General features: G+C 52.4%; 1 protein-coding gene across 4 annotated transcripts in view; it reads left to right on the top strand.

Moving 5' to 3' along the window:
* The first annotated feature begins 1,019 nt into the window (after positions 1-1,019).
* Positions 1,020-16,595, top strand: part of LOC140280319 (arrestin red cell) — a 35,726-nt gene continuing 20,150 nt past the window's right edge. For 3 of the 4 annotated variants that reach the window (XM_072375620.1, XM_072375619.1, XM_072375618.1), the window contains exons 1-4: positions 1,021-1,225; positions 12,026-12,056; positions 12,503-12,563; positions 12,648-12,692. In XM_072375620.1, coding sequence (XP_072231721.1) covers positions 1,203-1,225; positions 12,026-12,056; positions 12,503-12,563; positions 12,648-12,692 — 160 coding nt within the window. In that variant the 5' untranslated portion in view covers positions 1,021-1,202. Of the gene's footprint in view, positions 1,226-12,025; positions 12,057-12,502; positions 12,564-12,647; positions 12,693-16,595 lie in introns of all 4 variants that reach the window. The other variant, XM_072375621.1, reaches the window with a different exon arrangement.

The following is a 16,595-nucleotide window of genomic DNA, read 5'->3' as shown; positions in this document are numbered from 1 at the left end:
GGCCTCAGTTAGCATGCTAAAGGTTAAAGGTCACCCCAAGGTGAAAAAGCCCAGAGCTACATCTCAGACTCTACAGGCCTCAGTTAGCATGCTAAAGGTTAAAGGTCAGCCCAAGGTGAAAAAGCCCAGAGCTACATCTCAGACTCTACAGGCCTCAGTTAGCATGTTAAAGGTTAAAGGTCACCCCAAGGTGAAGAAGCCCAGAGCTACATCTCAGACTCTACAGGCCTCAGTTAGCATGCTAAAGGTTAAAGGTCACCCCAAGGTGAAAAAGCCCAGAGCTACATCTCAGACTCTACAGGCCTCAGTTAGCATGCTAAAGGTTAAAGGTCACCCCAAGGTGAAGAAGCCCAGAGCTACATCTCAGACTCTACAGGCCTCAGTTAGCAGGTTAAAGGTTAAAGGTCATGGCAACACAGCTACATCTCAGACTCTGCTGCTGGAACAGGGGTTCACTTATTTTCCGTACATAGCTTCTGTGTTTTGTCTCAGTTTATGTTCCATAAATAACGACACAGTGTGATATGTTATCTGAGGCTGGAGTTACTGAGTTTCAACACCTGCTGAAGAACAGATTATTCTTATTGTGACCTGATAAATAAAGAGGTTTATTGATATTTTCACAAACAAAAATGATCCCTTGAGAGCACGTGACCAACTATAGGGTGCTACAACTCTGGGGCCCCTGGAGTTCCTCTTCCTCACAGATTAATCATCTTCAGTGTTTTTAACGCATCGTGTTGCGCAATCTGCAACCACTACGCAACACTCACTCACACACACACAACCACGTTTGACTTTCTGCGTTTGCAAGAATCCATGTTGACAGACTGCGTTGCGTGTTCCCGAACCCAACTCTAAATCCATCCATAAAATCGTAATTTAACCCTCAAACGGTCCTCTGAAACAGCGGGGACCGCAGAAATGTCCCCACGACGACGGTTAAAACCGGCACGCGGTTCTCACTAAGATAGCAACCCGCGCGCACACTCGGGCAGAGAGGGGGGAGTCTTGCCTTTGCGGAAGCCAGCGGAGCCGAGGCGGCGCTAAATTAAATTAGCATACTAACTAGTTATCGGTGCGCGGATGTGGATGGACGGGTGAACGGAGCTGCCTGAACAAATACTGCCGTTTAAAGTCGAGACACCACTGGGTCCGGCCTCATTTTGTTGGGATCTTCTTGCCGTCCGCCTGCCGAGGAGATGGGGGACAAGGCGGGCACCAGGTAGGACGGTTAGGCTACAACGGCTAACGGCTAGTTAGCATCGGTTCTCACGCACTTTGCTAATGTTAGCAGCGGTGCTGCTGGCCCGGGCGGGGGAGGTTTTCTCAGCCTGTGCTGCAGAGATTTACCCGCTATGCGGAGGACAGACCCGAACCAGAGGTCAGTGAACGACCCCTGGTTCGGACTTGTACCCCGCGAGACAATGACCTCGTTCGCTGGAGGCGAAGTTAGCTCAGCAGGGTGGGGTTAGCTAACCGCGATACGACTGTGGTGGACAGCTCGGTGCTCCAGCCTGCGCTGAGAAATCTGTCAAATTTATCATCGTTTTCTGAGAAAACGGACCGCAGCTCAGAGACACCGACTGCTTTGATGCACGAGCCCCCATTTGTCCCCTCGCACGCGCTGTTTTTAACGCTGTGGACAGGAATTCCCACGGTGCCCCCAACAAAACACGACCGGAACACTAACGTTGGTGGGCGGCATTGACACATGGAAATCCTTAATTAAAAGCACAATGCAGCGGTGTTTTAAAGCTTATAGCCCGGTTTGAGTCCCGGTGAGCAGCGACGGAAGGGCTGCAGTTAACGGGGGTGAACCTGCCTCAGACAGCGGCTGATTTTGGGTCGAGATAATCGGCTGAGAGTGTTTACTGATCCGCTGTTTTCTGCACAAATGTGCTGAAATGGCTGCTGGAGACGCACCGAGCGGTTTGTTGTGAGGTGAACGTGCAGGTGAGCAGAGGAAGTGCCTCTGCTGTGGGCTGATGGTTGAGATTCTGCACGGTCTGGGGCTCAGGGCGCCTCTTTCTGCGTTCACCTGCTGTTTATGCGTGTTAAAGCTGCTGTTTTCCTGCTGTTTATCCGTGTTAAAGCTGCCGTTTTCCTGCTGTTTATGCGTGTTAAAGCTGCTGTTTTCCTGCTGTTTATCCGTGTTAAAGCTGCTGTTTTCCTGCTGTTTATGCGTGTTAAAGCTGCTGTTTTCCTGCTGTTTATCCGTGTTAAAGCTCCTGTTTTCAGGCCACACAGCTCATGCATTTTCATTCTGAGCTTATTTTGCAGCGCCAGGAAGCGGCTCGTCAGCAGACCCTGTTCCTGGTTTGGCTTTTAAGGGAAGAACAGCAGCAGAATAAAAGCCAAACCCAGCCGTAAATGAGGCTCCTGTTAGATCAGGGCCGTTTTGATCCTAGATTGTCAAAGCTTGGCTGTTCACTTTGGTGCCAAAACAACAATAAATCTGGTTTTAATATGCAAACAGGACCAGAGTGTCCCAGGCCGGGTCCAGTTATGGAGAAGATAAAGTGTCAAACACCGCATCAGAACCAGGAGGGACGGTGGGGACCCATCATCCCTGAAACTAAAGAGCAAAACAGATGTTTATCAGTGTCAGAACAGTTCTGCTCACAGAAAGTTACTGAGACTCAGCAGCTGTAAGGAAGCAGAACGGGCCGAGCGGGGCCTCAGTGTGCCGGGAGCTGAGAGGTTGTCAGGATTCACCAGATTCACACCAGAACCACACCAGAACCACACCAGAACCACACCAGAGCTACACCAGAGCTGCACCAGAACCACACCAGAGCCGCAGCAGATTCACACCAGAGCTACACCAGATTCACACCAGAGCTACACCAGAACCACACCAGAACCACACCAGATTCACACCAGAGCTACACCAGATTCACACCAGAGCCGCATCAGATTCAGACCAGAGCCACACCAAATTCACACCAGATTCACACCAAATTCACACCAGATTCACACCAGAGCCGCACAAGAACCACACCAGAGCTACACCAGATTCAGACCAGAGCCGCATCAGATTCACACCAGATTCAGACCAGAGCCACACCAAATTCACACCAGATTCACACCAGAGCTACACCAGAGCCACACCAGATTCACACCAGAGCCACACCAAATTCACACCAGATTCACACCAGAGCCGCACAAGAACCACACCAGAGCTACACCAGATTCAGACCAGAGCCGCATCAGATTCACACCAGATTCAGACCAGAGCCACACCAAATTCACACCAGATTCACACCAGAGCTACACCAGAGCCACACCAGATTCACACCAGAGCTACACCAGAACCACACCAGAACCACACCAGATTCACACCAGAGCTACACCAGAGCTACACCAGATTCACACCAGAGCCGCATCAGATTCAGACCAGAGCCACACCAAATTCACACCAGATTCACACCAAATTCACACCAGATTCACACCAGAGCTACACCAGAGCCACACCAGATTCACACCAGAGCTGCACCAGATTCACACCAGAGCTGCACCAGATTCACACCAGAGCTGCACCAGATTCACACCAGAGCTGCACCAGATTCACACCAGAGCTGCACCAGATTCACACCAGAGCCACACCAGATTCACACCAGAGCTGCACCAGATTCACACCAGAGCTGCACCAGAGCCACACCAGATTCACACCAGATTCACACTAGATTCACACCAGAGCTGCACCAGATTCACACCAGATTCACACCAGATTCACACCAGATTCACACCAGAGCTGCACCAGATTCACACCAGAGCTGCACCAGATTCACACCAGAACTGCACCAGAGCCGCACTGATGGGATCTTTTGATGTTGTTGTCGTGGTCAGAGATGAAGACGCCAGAGTTCTAACTGGTTTAACTGGTTTAACTGGTTAAACCGCCGCACAGACGCGGTTCCAGCTGTGGCTCTGGGTCGGTTCTTTACAGAAAAGGGATCTGAAATCTGAGCTCCAGGCTGTGGTCGCTGTGCTCAACAAGAAGTAAGTGAACCTCTAAAAGCAGTGCGACCGTCCTGTGGAGCAGAAGCAGCTTCCTGTCTGCAGGATGTAAAGGGTCCAGACGACCCGTTCAGAGCCTTCCTTCAGAGGCCGGAGGTTCTGAACCCCCCCCACGGGCCTCGGGTTCTGCTTCATGTCTTTTCTTGGACTCTGTGTTCCCCGGCGTCGGTACTTTTTAAAAACCGTTTCTGAGAGCTTTAATCGGGACATTCCTGGCATGAACGGCGAGCTGTTCCAGCCCTGCTCGCTCACTTCCTGCCTGTTACTTCCTGTGAGGAAGCTGGTTGGCAGCAGGGCGGAGCGGAAGCCTCAGGCAGACCGGCCCGGTCCCTCTGAGGCGTTAACGCCGCCCTCGGGGGGTTCCAGCTGGTTATCTGATGGGGCGTGTTCGTGTGGGGAGCCTCTGGCTCTCAGCTCGCCACTTTGGCTTCACGGCCTTATTGTTTTCACGCGATGGGAGCGCTGATAAGCCGCTCGGCTGCGGGAAATCATGGTGATATCTGGTGTTTCCTCCACAGTTGGCTTTGGGTTTGCAGTAATTCCTCCAGTTTATGTGGAAGCTGAAGCAATCGGCTGCCCCTGAAAGATGAAACACTTCCTCTTCTTCTTCTTCTTCTTCCTCTGTTTGATGTGCACCAACCTGATCTCAGCAGGTAGTTTCCACTCAGGACGGGTTTTTTCAGTGGACCCTCGGAGCTTCCTGAGCGAGGATCGTTGCTTGGCTGCGAGGACAAACCGCTGATCCGATCTGTGTGTTTATGGGATTCATTCTGACGGTTTCCAGCTGCAGATTATTTGGATGAATGAGTCATCTGGAATGGGACGTGTCTGTAAACATGGTGTCGGCTCAGAGCACTTCCTGGTTCATCTCTGCTCACGTTTTCTCCTCCGTGGTTGGAATCGGTCGCTTATCGGCGTGTTTCACTGTTAGTGGTGGAAGCCAGAAATGAGTTTCCTCCTCTGGAACATCTGGAGGGCGTCTCCGACTCGCTGTGCTTAAGGAACGCTCCAGAGGGGCGGGTTCTTCTTCTGTGGTGCCACGGTTTGGTCGAACCTCTTTATTAAAGTCCTTGAACTGGATGTTAATTGGTCCAGATGTTGTTCACAGCTGCAGAGGCCTTATTTAAGGTGTTTCATGTGGGTTTTAATCCTTTGTTTGAGCTTGTTGTTGAACATGTTCCGGTGGCCTGAGCTCGTGGTTTGTTTGTGGCTCTTCGGCCTGATCGGGATTATTTTGGGTTTCCAGGTGGACCTTGGATGATCCAGCAGTCTGCTGACAAACAGCTGGAAGCAGGAAGCTCTTAAAGCGTGGCTGAAAGACGGTGGAGAGCTTTGAGTAAGGCGCCAGGTTTGGCTCCGCCCTCTTTTGTTGGGAGATTATTAACTAATAATTGTCCTCTCAGTCAGCTGTTCAAACAGTGTCAGGGTTCACAGAGAGGATTATGACTCCATCAGCCTCCACCCACGTTTACCAGGGCGACTAACGACTGTTTTTATAGTCGATTTAAACGATTAATCGGTTAATTTCTAATTAAAACTATCTAAAACTGAACAAGGACACATTCAAGCCACATTTTATTCAGACTTTTAACTGAAAATGCTAACAGGAGTGCGGCTGTAACGCAGCAACAGTCAACGGACACCTGATTTAAAGCTAGCAGGCTACGCTAACAAGCTAAACGTCTCAGCAGAGCTCCGACCTGCTTCTTCTTCAGGTGTTCATGCCTGACAGACGTGAGCTCGGCTTTAAAACAACGAGTAGGTAATCTGTTTTTTCTGGGTGTCGAGGCTGAAATCCTCCCAGTGACTAATTGTTTCACCCTTAATGTTTACGCTGCTCCACCCAGAGGGCGTGTTAGCCCAGTGTTTCTATGGGCTGCAGCGCTGAAGCTGAATCTCTCGCCTCACCCATTATTCCCTCCATTCATCAGAGAAATAAACCTTTTCATAAGAAATGTTTTAAAGAGGAAACACATTTTGGCCTCAGTCAGAACAGAACGACTCACAGCAGGTGTTCTGTAGCCCGTCCCCCTCATTCAGGGGTCCTCCCCCACCTGAGGGTCGTAACTGCACCAGAGCAGCTTCAGCCTGTCAGCTGTTAATGTGAACTGACGTTCTGCGTCACTGCTGTCTGATAACAGACAATAAACAGGAAATAAGAGGCTTTATTCGGGTTTCAGCTGCATTAAAACACAGTTAATGAAGGCAGAGACAGAAGCTAACAGATGCTAGCACAGCTGGATGTTAGCCAGGAAGCTAAAATAAATAGTTTTTACTGTAAAAGTACTTCTGATCTGATTAATTGACAGAATTATTGGAGATCTAAATGATGGTGTGCTGCTGCCTGTGTTGTGACCCAGAAACGTTCAGAACCTGTTCTGGACCTCCTGACAGGAAGCGTTAGCATCACTGATTAGCTGATTAGCTCAGTCCCAGGAGCAGCTCGCTGGTCCTGCGTTCCTCCCGATGACGGCGGCGGTTTCAGTTTGTTTCCTCTAAACTGTTGGTGGTTCAGTTAGTTGTGAAATTCCAGAGCTTCCTAAATATATTTGGCAACCCGCTGTCGTGTTTTTAGTTTCTCTGTCCGCTGCTCAGCTTCCACTTTCATCCAGAACATTTAGTCTTTCAAAGAGGAGACAGAAACAAGCTTCCAGTCCCTCACGCTGCAGAGGGGACGGCGTTATGATGCGGTCGCACGGCAGGTTATGGGAACAAAGAGGAAGACGAGCAGAACTGAGAGGAAAGATGAGTTCGTTTTATCCAGCTTCAGAGCTAAAAAATGTTTCTCTGCTGGAAGTTTAATCCTGTTCAGTCCTATTCAAGCCAGCTCATTCAATTCCATTCAACTCAAAACGTCCCTGAGCTGCACGAGGCGACTGTGGAGAGAAAAAACTCCCTTTAACAGGAAGAAACCTCCATCAGAACCAGAACCAGGAAGGGTCCATCTGCCTGGACCAGCTGGGGCTGAGAGGACAGGAAAGAGGGGACAACAAGCAGCGTAACACCAGGCCAGAGACACCTGCTGAGAGAGAGAAACACAAGTTAATGACAGCGATGATGTCATCTGTACATGGAGGGAGGAGAGGTGCATGATGGGAGCCTATAGCAGCTTAACTATGGGATGTTTCAGGCTCACCTGAGCCATCCCTAACTATCAGCTTTATCAGAAAGGAAAGTTTCAGCCTGATCTTAAAGGTAGAGAGGGTGTCTGCTTCCTGAAGCCAAACTGGCAGCTGGTTCCACAGAGAGGGGCCTGATAACTGAAGGCTCTGCCTCCCATTCTGCTTTTAGGGGCCTGATAACTGAAGGCTCTGCCTCCCATTCTGCTTTTAGGGGCCTGATAACTGAAGGCTCTGCCTCCCATTCTGCTTTTAGGGGCCTGATAATTGAAGGCTCTGCCTCCCATTCTGCTTTTAGGGGCCTGATAACTGAAGGCTCTGCCTCCCATTCTGCTTTTAGGGGCCTGACAACTGAAGGCTCTGCCTCCCATTCTGCTTTTAGGGGCCTGATAACTGAAGGCTCTGCCTCCCATTCTGCTTTTAGGGGCCTGATAACTGAAGGCTCTGCCTCCCATTCTGCTTTTAGGGGCCTGATAACTGAAGGCTCTGCCTCCCATTCTGCTTTTAGGGGCCTGATAACTGAAGGCTCTGCCTCCCATTCTGCTTTTAGGGGCCTGATAATTGAAGGCTCTGCCTCCCATTCTGCTTTTAGGGGCCTGATAACTGAAGGCTCTGCCTCCCATTCTGCTTTTAGGGGCCTGACAACTGAAGGCTCTGCCTCCCATTCTGCTTTTAGGGGCCTGATAACTGAAGGCTCTGCCTCCCATTCTGCTTTTAGGGGCCTGATAACTGAAGGCTCTGCCTCCCATTCTGCTTTTAGGGGCCTGATAACTGAAGGCTCTGCCTCCCATTCTGCTTTTAGGGGCCTGATAACTGAAGGCTCTGCCTCCCATTCTGCTTTTAGGGGCCTGATAACTGAAGGCTCTGCCTCCCATTCTGCTTTTAGGGGCCTGATAACTGAAGGCTCTGCCTCCCATTCTGCTTTTAGGGGCCTGATAACTGAAGGCTCTGCCTCCCATTCTGCTTTTAGGGGCCTGATAACTGAAGGCTCTGCCTCCCATTCTGCTTTTAGGGGCCTGATAACTGAAGGCTCTGCCTCCCATTCTGCTTTTAGGGGCCTGATAACTGAAGGCTCTGCCTCCCAGTCTGCTTTTAGGGGCCTGATAACTGAAGGCTCTGCCTCCCAGTCTGCTTTTAGGGGCCTGATAACTGAAGGCTCTGCCTCCCATTCTGCTTTTAGAAACTCTGGGAACCACAAGGAAACCTGCAGCCTGAGAGCAAAGTGCTCTGTTGGGGAAATATCCAACTGTGAGATCTTTAAGATGTGATGGGGCTCGGTCATTAAGAGCTTTATATGTGAGGGTTCACAGCTGATTCCTCGGGAAATAAGTCTGTTTTTCTCATGAATCGCTGAGTTCTTCTTCAGCTAAACATGAGTAAATCTTCTCTTCCTGTGAGTCAGACTAAACAAACTGTTTAATTTATCCACCTCTGGCTGGAACGCTGGCTCTGTTCTCCAGAGGCCGGTCTCAGCTCTGTTTGTCTGAAACTCCAAACACCTGAAGAAGAGTGAGCTGAGCTCATGATGAAGTGTTCTTCTTCTTGTTCTGGTGTCGGTAGCTGCAGCAGTAAATAAGCCCAGAGCCGCACAAAGCTGTAAATCAGTTCAGTTGCTGCTTTGAAACGCTCTAAATTCACGCTGTGACAGGAAGCCGTGTGCGGTTCAGTTAGTCCTGAGCAGCTTCAAACTCTTCAGCCCAGAGACGGCGGGATGGGAACCGTGTCACTTCCTGTGTGTTGGTTGTGGTGGCGGTTGTTGGAGGAAGTGACCATTTCACACCTGCTGACGAACCTGCAGGTGGGGAGGGTTTTTTCCAGTCCGCAGCAGTGGCTCTGCAGGCATCTGATCAGTGGGGGGGTCGGTGGGTTCCACCTGCTCCATCCGACTGTGGAGAATAAATCTTCTGTTGGCTTTGAAGCTTTCTGCAGTAGGTTGTTGCTCCCTGAGCTCCCTGTGGTGTGTTCACGTCCCTGAGCCGGCTGCAGACCCTTAGAGCCGGCTGCAGACCCTTAGAGCCGGCTGCAGACCCTTAGAGCCGGCTGCAGACCCTTAGAGCCGGCTGCAGACCCTTAGAGCCGGCTGCAGACCCTTAGAGCCGGCTGCAGACCCTTAGAGCCGGCTGCAGACCCTTAGAGCCGGCTGCAGACCCTTAGAGCCGGCTGCAGACCCTGAGCCGGCTGCAGACCCTTAGAGCCGGCTGCAGACCCTTAGAGCCGGCTGCAGACCCTTAGAGCCGGCTGCAGACCCTTGGAGCCGGCTGCAGACCCTTAGAGCCGGCTGCAGACCCTTAGAGCCGGCTGCAGACCCTTAGAGCCGGCTGCAGACCCTTAGAGCCGGCTGCAGACCCTGAGCCGGCTGCAGACCCTTAGAGCCGGCTGCAGACCCTTAGAGCCGGCTGCAGACCCTTAGAGCCGGCTGCAGACCCTTAGAGCCGGCTGCAGACCCTTAGAGCCGGCTGCAGACCCTTAGAGCCGGCTGCAGACCCTTGGAGCCGGCTGCAGACCCTTAGAGCCGGCTGCAGACCCTTAGAGCCGGCTGCAGACCCTTAGAGCCGGCTGCAGACCCTTAGAGCCGGCTGCAGACCCTTGGAGCCGGCTGCAGACCCTTGGAGCCGGCTGCAGACCCTTAGAGCCGGCTGCAGACCCTTAGAGCCGGCTGCAGACCCTTAGAGCCGGCTGCAGACCCTGAGCCGGCTGCAGACCCTTAGAGCCGGCTGCAGACCCTTAGAGCCGGCTGCAGACCCTTAGAGCCGGCTGCAGACCCTTAGAGCCGGCTGCAGACCCGGCTGCAGACCCTTAGAGCTGGCTGCAGACCCTTAGAGCCGGCTGCAGAGCCGGCTGCAGACCCTTAGAGCCGGCTGCAGACCCTTGGAGCCGGCTGCAGACCCTGAGCCGGCTGCAGACCCTTAGAGCCGGCTGCAGACCCGGCTGCAGACCCTTAGAGCCGGCTGCAGACCCTTAGAGCCGGCTGCAGACCCTTAGAGCCGGCTGCAGACCCTTAGAGCCGGCTGCAGACCCTTAGAGCCGGCTGCAGACCCGGCTGCAGACCCTTAGAGCCGGCTGCAGACCCTTAGAGCCGGCTGCAGACCCTTGGAGCCGGCTGCAGATGAGCTCGCTGAGTTAAACTGGGACATAATAAAGCTGACTTCAGGTCCTGGGGGGGGGTTATCGGACAGAGAGGCGCGTTTCTGTGTGGAAACATCTGGATATGCATGTAGAAAAAGCTGGAAAATCCTCCTCTAATTTAGGCCAGAACACGGTGAAGCATCCAGCTGATAACTCCTGACTTTATTCAACTTCTCTGCTCCTCATTCTCAGCAAGGCTCACAGATCCTGAAAGCTTTGGGGAACACGAGTCCACTTCGTAAGCTTTAAAAGACCAGAGTCTACCGACCGACCAAAGCGCTGCTTCCATCACAGGCCGGAGCCGGAGGCGGCGTGACGAGGAATAAAAACTGAGCTTCAACACGGACATGAAGCCGAAGCAGGAGCTGAACATGCAGCTGAAGGATTTAACAGCTGCTTCCGTTGGTTTCCTTTTAATAACCGATGATTTAATATTTGAACATATTTAACAGCCTGAACAGCTTTAAAGCTGCGTTTGAGTCAGTTTTTAAGGGCCACACGGGTCTACAAGCCGCTCCTTCCTCAGCGGCTCTGTTTGAGCATCACAGCTTCAAAGTGCTCTCAGGTTACTCTCAAAGAAACGTTCGGCCTTTGAAGGGGATCCTTCACACGCTGGCCTGGAGTGGCGAGCGTTCACTCACTTCCTGTCATTTTCTCAGTGGTGACGCCTCAGCAGGGACCGACACGGCGAGCTCTAAGCAGCTGTTCTTTCACAGTGCGGCGCCCTGACCCGTTCGCCTTGTTTTTCTGCCGCTGCTCAGCGCCGCGTTCATAATCCTGCATCTTTTGGGAGCGCTGAGGGTGATGATGAAGCTCCTGAGACTTCCTCAAAGTGCAGAGAGACGTCTGTTACTGAGAAACAGGAGTCACTGACACCTTAACAAACAGCTCCGGAGCTCCGCCTCTGACGCCAGGGCTCAGCTGGAAGGGCTCAGCTGGAAGGGCTCAGCTGGAAGGGATCAGTTGCTGGATCCAGACCGGCTTCGGTTCCTGTGCTGCTGCCACAGACCGGAGCTCCTCATCAGTCCGGACAGAAGCTTTGGGCTCGTTTCAGAGCTTTCAGGCTCCTTTTATTGCCCACCTTTGTGGCCCCTGAGAACGAATGTTTCTGGGAGCTCTGAAGATGTTTGAATGTTGTCATGTGACCCTGGCGTCATGTGACCCTGGCGTCATGTGACCCTGGCGTCATGTGACCCTGGCGTCATGTGACCCTGGCGTCATGTGACCGTGGCGTCATGTGACCCTGGCGTCATGTGACCCTGGCGTCCAGCATGTGGAAGCAGCCTCTTTTGTTGGTTTCCTGTGCTGCTTCCTGTTGCTTTGGTGGTGTTGAGCTGAGCTGCAGAGCTGCAGAGCTACAGTTTACAGCAGCGTAAACAGTGCTGCTGCCTTTCCAAAGCTTTCAATAAGCATCTGAGTGAAAAATGACCTTATAAAGAAATGTGTTGCTGAGCAGCGCGGCTGCATGCTAGCAGCAGGCCTTCAGGCTTTAATGCTGCTCGGTTTTACTCTCCCACAAACGCCTCCTCCTACCCCGCTGTGGTGACATCCCATAATAACCTCGGGTCATTTACTCTGGGCTCGTCCCCTCAGCCGCTTCCCCTGCAGTTTATTTCAACAGTGCAGGAAACTGACACACTTCCTCAGGTTATTTTGACAGAATTTGCCAGCTTCTCTGTCCTGATACGTGTTTAAACTTCATTAACAAACTTCTTCTTCTTCTTCTTCTTCTTCTTCTCCCTCTGTCCAAACTTCAGAGTTTTCAAGAAGTCGAGCCCCAACTGTAAGGTGAGTCCCGGGCTTTATTTGCTCTGTTACAACCATTAGTGACACGCTCACAGGAGCTCTGCTGCTAATCTTTAAGTGGCGCTCTGCAGGAAAACTGATAAATATCTGAAAAACTGTAAAAGCCGCCAGGCTGCGATACCTCTGGCAGCATTAGCGCCACCATGTGGTGAGAGTGCAGTCAGCAGTAAAGAGAAGAAGAGGTTTTAGTTCCTCTGCAGATTGAAGTCAGTTTTTACCCATTCAGACGACCACAAACAGCTCGCTTTGCTGTGTTTTTACCGTGAAATCAGAGAAGAAGAACTCCTCAGACAGACCGGTTAGTCCGGTCCACAGCTGCACAGGAGGCGCTCTGAGGGTTCAGTTAACTAATAAAACGTTTTAAATGCTGTGTATAATTCCACTGTTATTGATCACATGACCACTAACAGAACCTGTGATCTGTGCAGCTGACGGTGTACCTGGGAAAACGAGACTTTGTGGACCACCTGGACCATGTGGACCCAGTAGGTGAGTGTAAATCTGCCCTGAAAACACCAAGTTCCTCCTTCCTGAACTTTGTGGTGACTCAGATGTTTGTCTGGCTGCTCACAGACGGCGTGATCCTCGTGGACCCCGAGTATCTGAAGGACAGGAAAGGTACGACCCGTCCGTTAAGCTGAGTGGATTTAATCGGGTTTCTTTATCACAGACAGAACCGGCCCAGAAGGTTCAGTCTGTAGAAGAAACCCGGTGTTCAACAGAGAATAAAGAGTGCAGATGATGCTCAACTCAAACCAGTCACATGTGATTAAAGGCACATTCCAAACTTTAATCAAAGTCATTTTCCTCCATCTCACACTTTTTATCCACAATCCCCCCAGTTCAGCTCCATAATGTTTGGGACAGGTGTGTTCCAGATGTGTGTGGTTCCTCTGACAGGTGTGTTCCAGATGTGTGTGGTTCCTCAGACAGGTGTGTTGCAGGTGTGTGTGGTTCCTCAGACAGGTGTGTTCCAGGTGCGTGTGGTTCCTCAGGTGTGTTCCAGGTGTGTTCCAGGTGTGTGTGGTTCCTCAGACAGGTGTGGTTCCTCAGACAGGTGTGTTCCAGGTGTGTGTGGTTCCTCAGACAGGTGTGTTCCAGGTGCGTGTGGTTCCTCAGACAGGTGTGTTCCAGGTGTGTGTGGTTCCTCAGACAGGTGTGTTCTAGGTGTGTGTGGTTCCTCAGACAGTTGTGTTCCAGGTGTGTGTGGTTCCTCAGACAGGTGTGTTCCAGGTGCGTGTGGTTCCTCAGACAGGTGTGTTCCAGGTGCGTGTGGTTCCTCAGACAGGTGTGTTCTAGGTGTGTGTGGTTCCTCAGACAGGTGTGTTCCAGGTGCGTGTGGTTCCTCTGACAGGTGTGTTCCAGGTGTGTGGTGTTCCTCAGACAGGTGTGTTCCAGGTGCGTGTGGTTCCTCAGGTGTGTTCCAGGTGTGTTCCAGGTGTGTGTGGTTCCTCAGACAGGTGTGTTCCAGGTGCGTGTGGTTCCTCAGACAGGTGTGTTCCAGGTGTGTGTGGTTCCTCAGACAGGTGTGTTCCAGGTGCGTGTGGTTCCTCAGGTGTGTTCCAGGTGTGTTCCAGGTGTGTGTGGTTCCTCAGACAGGTGTGTTCCAGGTGCGTGTGGTTCCTCAGACAGGTGTGTTCCAGGTGCGTGTGGTTCCTCAGACAGGTGTGTTCCAGGTGCGCGTGGTTCCTCAGACAGGTGTGTTCCAGGTGTGTGTGGTTCCTCAGACAGGTGTGTTCCAGGTGTGTGTGGTTCCTCAGACAGGTGTGTTCCAGGTGTGTGTGGTTCCTCAGACAGGTGTGTTCCAGGTGTGTGTGGTTCCTCAGACAGGTGTGTTCCAGGTGTGTGTGGTTCCTCAGACAGGTGTGTTCTAGGTGTGTGTGGTTCCTCAGGTGTGTTCCAGGTGTGTTCCAGATGTGTGTGGTTCCTCAGACAGGTGTGTTCCAGGTGTGTGTGGTTCCTCAGACAGGTGTGTTCCAGGTGTGTGTGGTTCCTCAGGTGTGTTCGGGGTGTGTTCCAGGTGTGTGTGGTTCCTCAGACAGGTGTGTTCTAGGTGTGTGTGGTTCCTCAGACAGGTGTGTTCCAGGTGTGTGTGGTTCCTCAGACAGGTGTGTTCCAGGTGTGTGTGGTTCCTCAGACAGGTGTGTTCTAGGTGTGTGTGGTTCCTCAGACAGGTGTGTTCCAGGTGTGTGTGGTTCCTCAGGTGTGCTCCAGGTGTGTTCCAGATGTGTGTGGTTCCTCAGACAGGTGTGTTCCAGGTGTGTGTGGTTCCTCAGGTGTGTTCGGGGTGTGTTCCAGGTGTGTGTGGTTCCTCAGACAGGTGTGTTCCAGGTGTGTGGTTCCTCAGGTGTGTTCCAGGTGTGAGTGGTTCCTCAGACAGGTGTGTTCCAGGTGTGTGTGGTTCCTCAGACAGGTGTGTTCCAGGTGTGTGTGGTTCCTCAGACAGGTGTGTTCCAGGTGTGTGTGTTCCAGGTGTGTGTGGTTCCTCAGACAGGTGTGTTCCAGGTGTGTGTGGTTCCTCAGGTGTGTTCGGGGTGTGTTCCAGGTGTGTGTGGTTCCTCAGACAGGTGTGTTCCAGGTGTGTGGTTCCTCAGGTGTGTTCCAGGTGTGAGTGGTTCCTCAGACAGGTGTGTTCCAGGTGTGTGTGGTTCCTCAGACAGGTGTGTTCCAGGTGTGTGTGTTCCAGGTGTGTGTGGTTCCTCAGACAGGTGTGTTCCAGGTGTGTGTGGTTCCTCAGGTGTGTTCGGGGTGTGTTCCAGGTGTGTGTGGTTCCTCAGGTGTGTTGCAGGTGTGTGTGGTTCCTCAGACAGGTGTGTTCCAGGTGTGCATGTGGTTCCTCAGGTGTGTTCCAGGTGTGCATGTGGTTCCTCAGGTGTGTTCCAGGTGTGTGTGGTTCCTCAGGTGTGTTCCAGGTGTGTGTGGCTCCTCAGGTGTGTTCCAGGTGTGTGTGGTTCCTCAGGTGTGTTCCAGGTGTGTGTGGTGCCTCAGACAGGTGTGTTCCAGGTGTGTGTGGTTCCTCAGGTGTGTTCCAGCTGGTTCCAGGTGTGTGTGGTTCCTCAGACAGGTGTGTTCCAGGTGTGTGTGGTTCCTCAGGTGTGTTCCAGGTGTGTTCCACGTGTGTGTGGTTCCTCAGACAGGTGTGTTCCAGGTGCGTGTGGTTCCTCAAACAGGTGTGTTCCACGTGTGTGTGGTTCCCCAGGCAGGTGTATTCTAGGTGCGTGTGGTTCCTCAGACAGGTGTGTTCTAGGTGCGTGTGGTTCCTCAGACAGGTGTGTTCTAGGTGCGTGTGGTTCCTCAGACAGGTGTGTTCCAGGTGTGTGGTGTTCCTCAAACAGGTGTGTTTCAGGTGCGTGTGGTTCCCCAGGCAGGTGTGTTCTAGGTGCGTGTGGTTCCTCAGACAGGTGTGTTCCAGGTGTGTGGTTCCTCAGGTGTGTTCCAGGTGCGTGTGGTTCCTCAGACAGGTGTGTTCCAGGTGCGTGTGGTTCCTCAGACAGGTGTGTTCCAGGTGCGTGTGGTTCCTCAGACAGGTGTGTTCCAGGTGCGCGTGGTTCCTCAGACAGGTGTGTTCCAGGTGTGTGTGGTTCCTCAGACAGGTGTGTTCCAGGTGTGTGTGGTTCCTCAGACAGGTGTGTTCCAGGTGTGTGTGGTTCCTCAGACAGGTGTGTTCCAGGTGTGTGTGGTTCCTCAGACAGGTGTGTTCCAGGTGTGTGTGGTTCCTCAGACAGGTGTGTTCTAGGTGTGTGTGGTTCCTCAGGTGTGTTCCAGGTGTGTTCCAGATGTGTGTGGTTCCTCAGACAGGTGTGTTCCAGGTGTGTGTGGTTCCTCAGACAGGTGTGTTCCAGGTGTGTGTGGTTCCTCAGGTGTGTTCGGGGTGTGTTCCAGGTGTGTGTGGTTCCTCAGACAGGTGTGTTCTAGGTGTGTGTGGTTCCTCAGACAGGTGTGTTCCAGGTGTGTGTGGTTCCTCAGACAGGTGTGTTCCAGGTGTGTGTGGTTCCTCAGACAGGTGTGTTCTAGGTGTGTGTGGTTCCTCAGACAGGTGTGTTCCAGGTGTGTGTGGTTCCTCAGGTGTGCTCCAGGTGTGTTCCAGATGTGTGTGGTTCCTCAGACAGGTGTGTTCCAGGTGTGTGTGGTTCCTCAGGTGTGTTCGGGGTGTGTTCCAGGTGTGTGTGGTTCCTCAGACAGGTGTGTTCCAGGTGTGTGGTTCCTCAGGTGTGTTCCAGGTGTGAGTGGTTCCTCAGACAGGTGTGTTCCAGGTGTGTGTGGTTCCTCAGACAGGTGTGTTCCAGGTGTGTGTGGTTCCTCAGACAGGTGTGTTCCAGGTGTGTGTGTTCCAGGTGTGTGTGGTTCCTCAGACAGGTGTGTTCCAGGTGTGTGTGGTTCCTCAGGTGTGTTCGGGGTGTGTTCCAGGTGTGTGTGGTTCCTCAGACAGGTGTGTTCCAGGTGTGTGGTTCCTCAGGTGTGTTCCAGGTGTGAGTGGTTCCTCAGACAGGTGTGTTCCAGGTGTGTGTGGTTCCTCAGACA

Source organism: Leuresthes tenuis, unplaced genomic scaffold (assembly GCF_036924035.1).
Source record: "Leuresthes tenuis unplaced genomic scaffold, fLeuTen1.0.hap1 SCAF_21, whole genome shotgun sequence".
Taxonomy (NCBI): domain Eukaryota; kingdom Metazoa; phylum Chordata; class Actinopteri; order Atheriniformes; family Atherinopsidae; genus Leuresthes; species Leuresthes tenuis.
The sequence above is the reverse complement of the archived record's forward strand: the minus strand, read 5'-3'. Positions and strand labels throughout refer to the sequence as shown.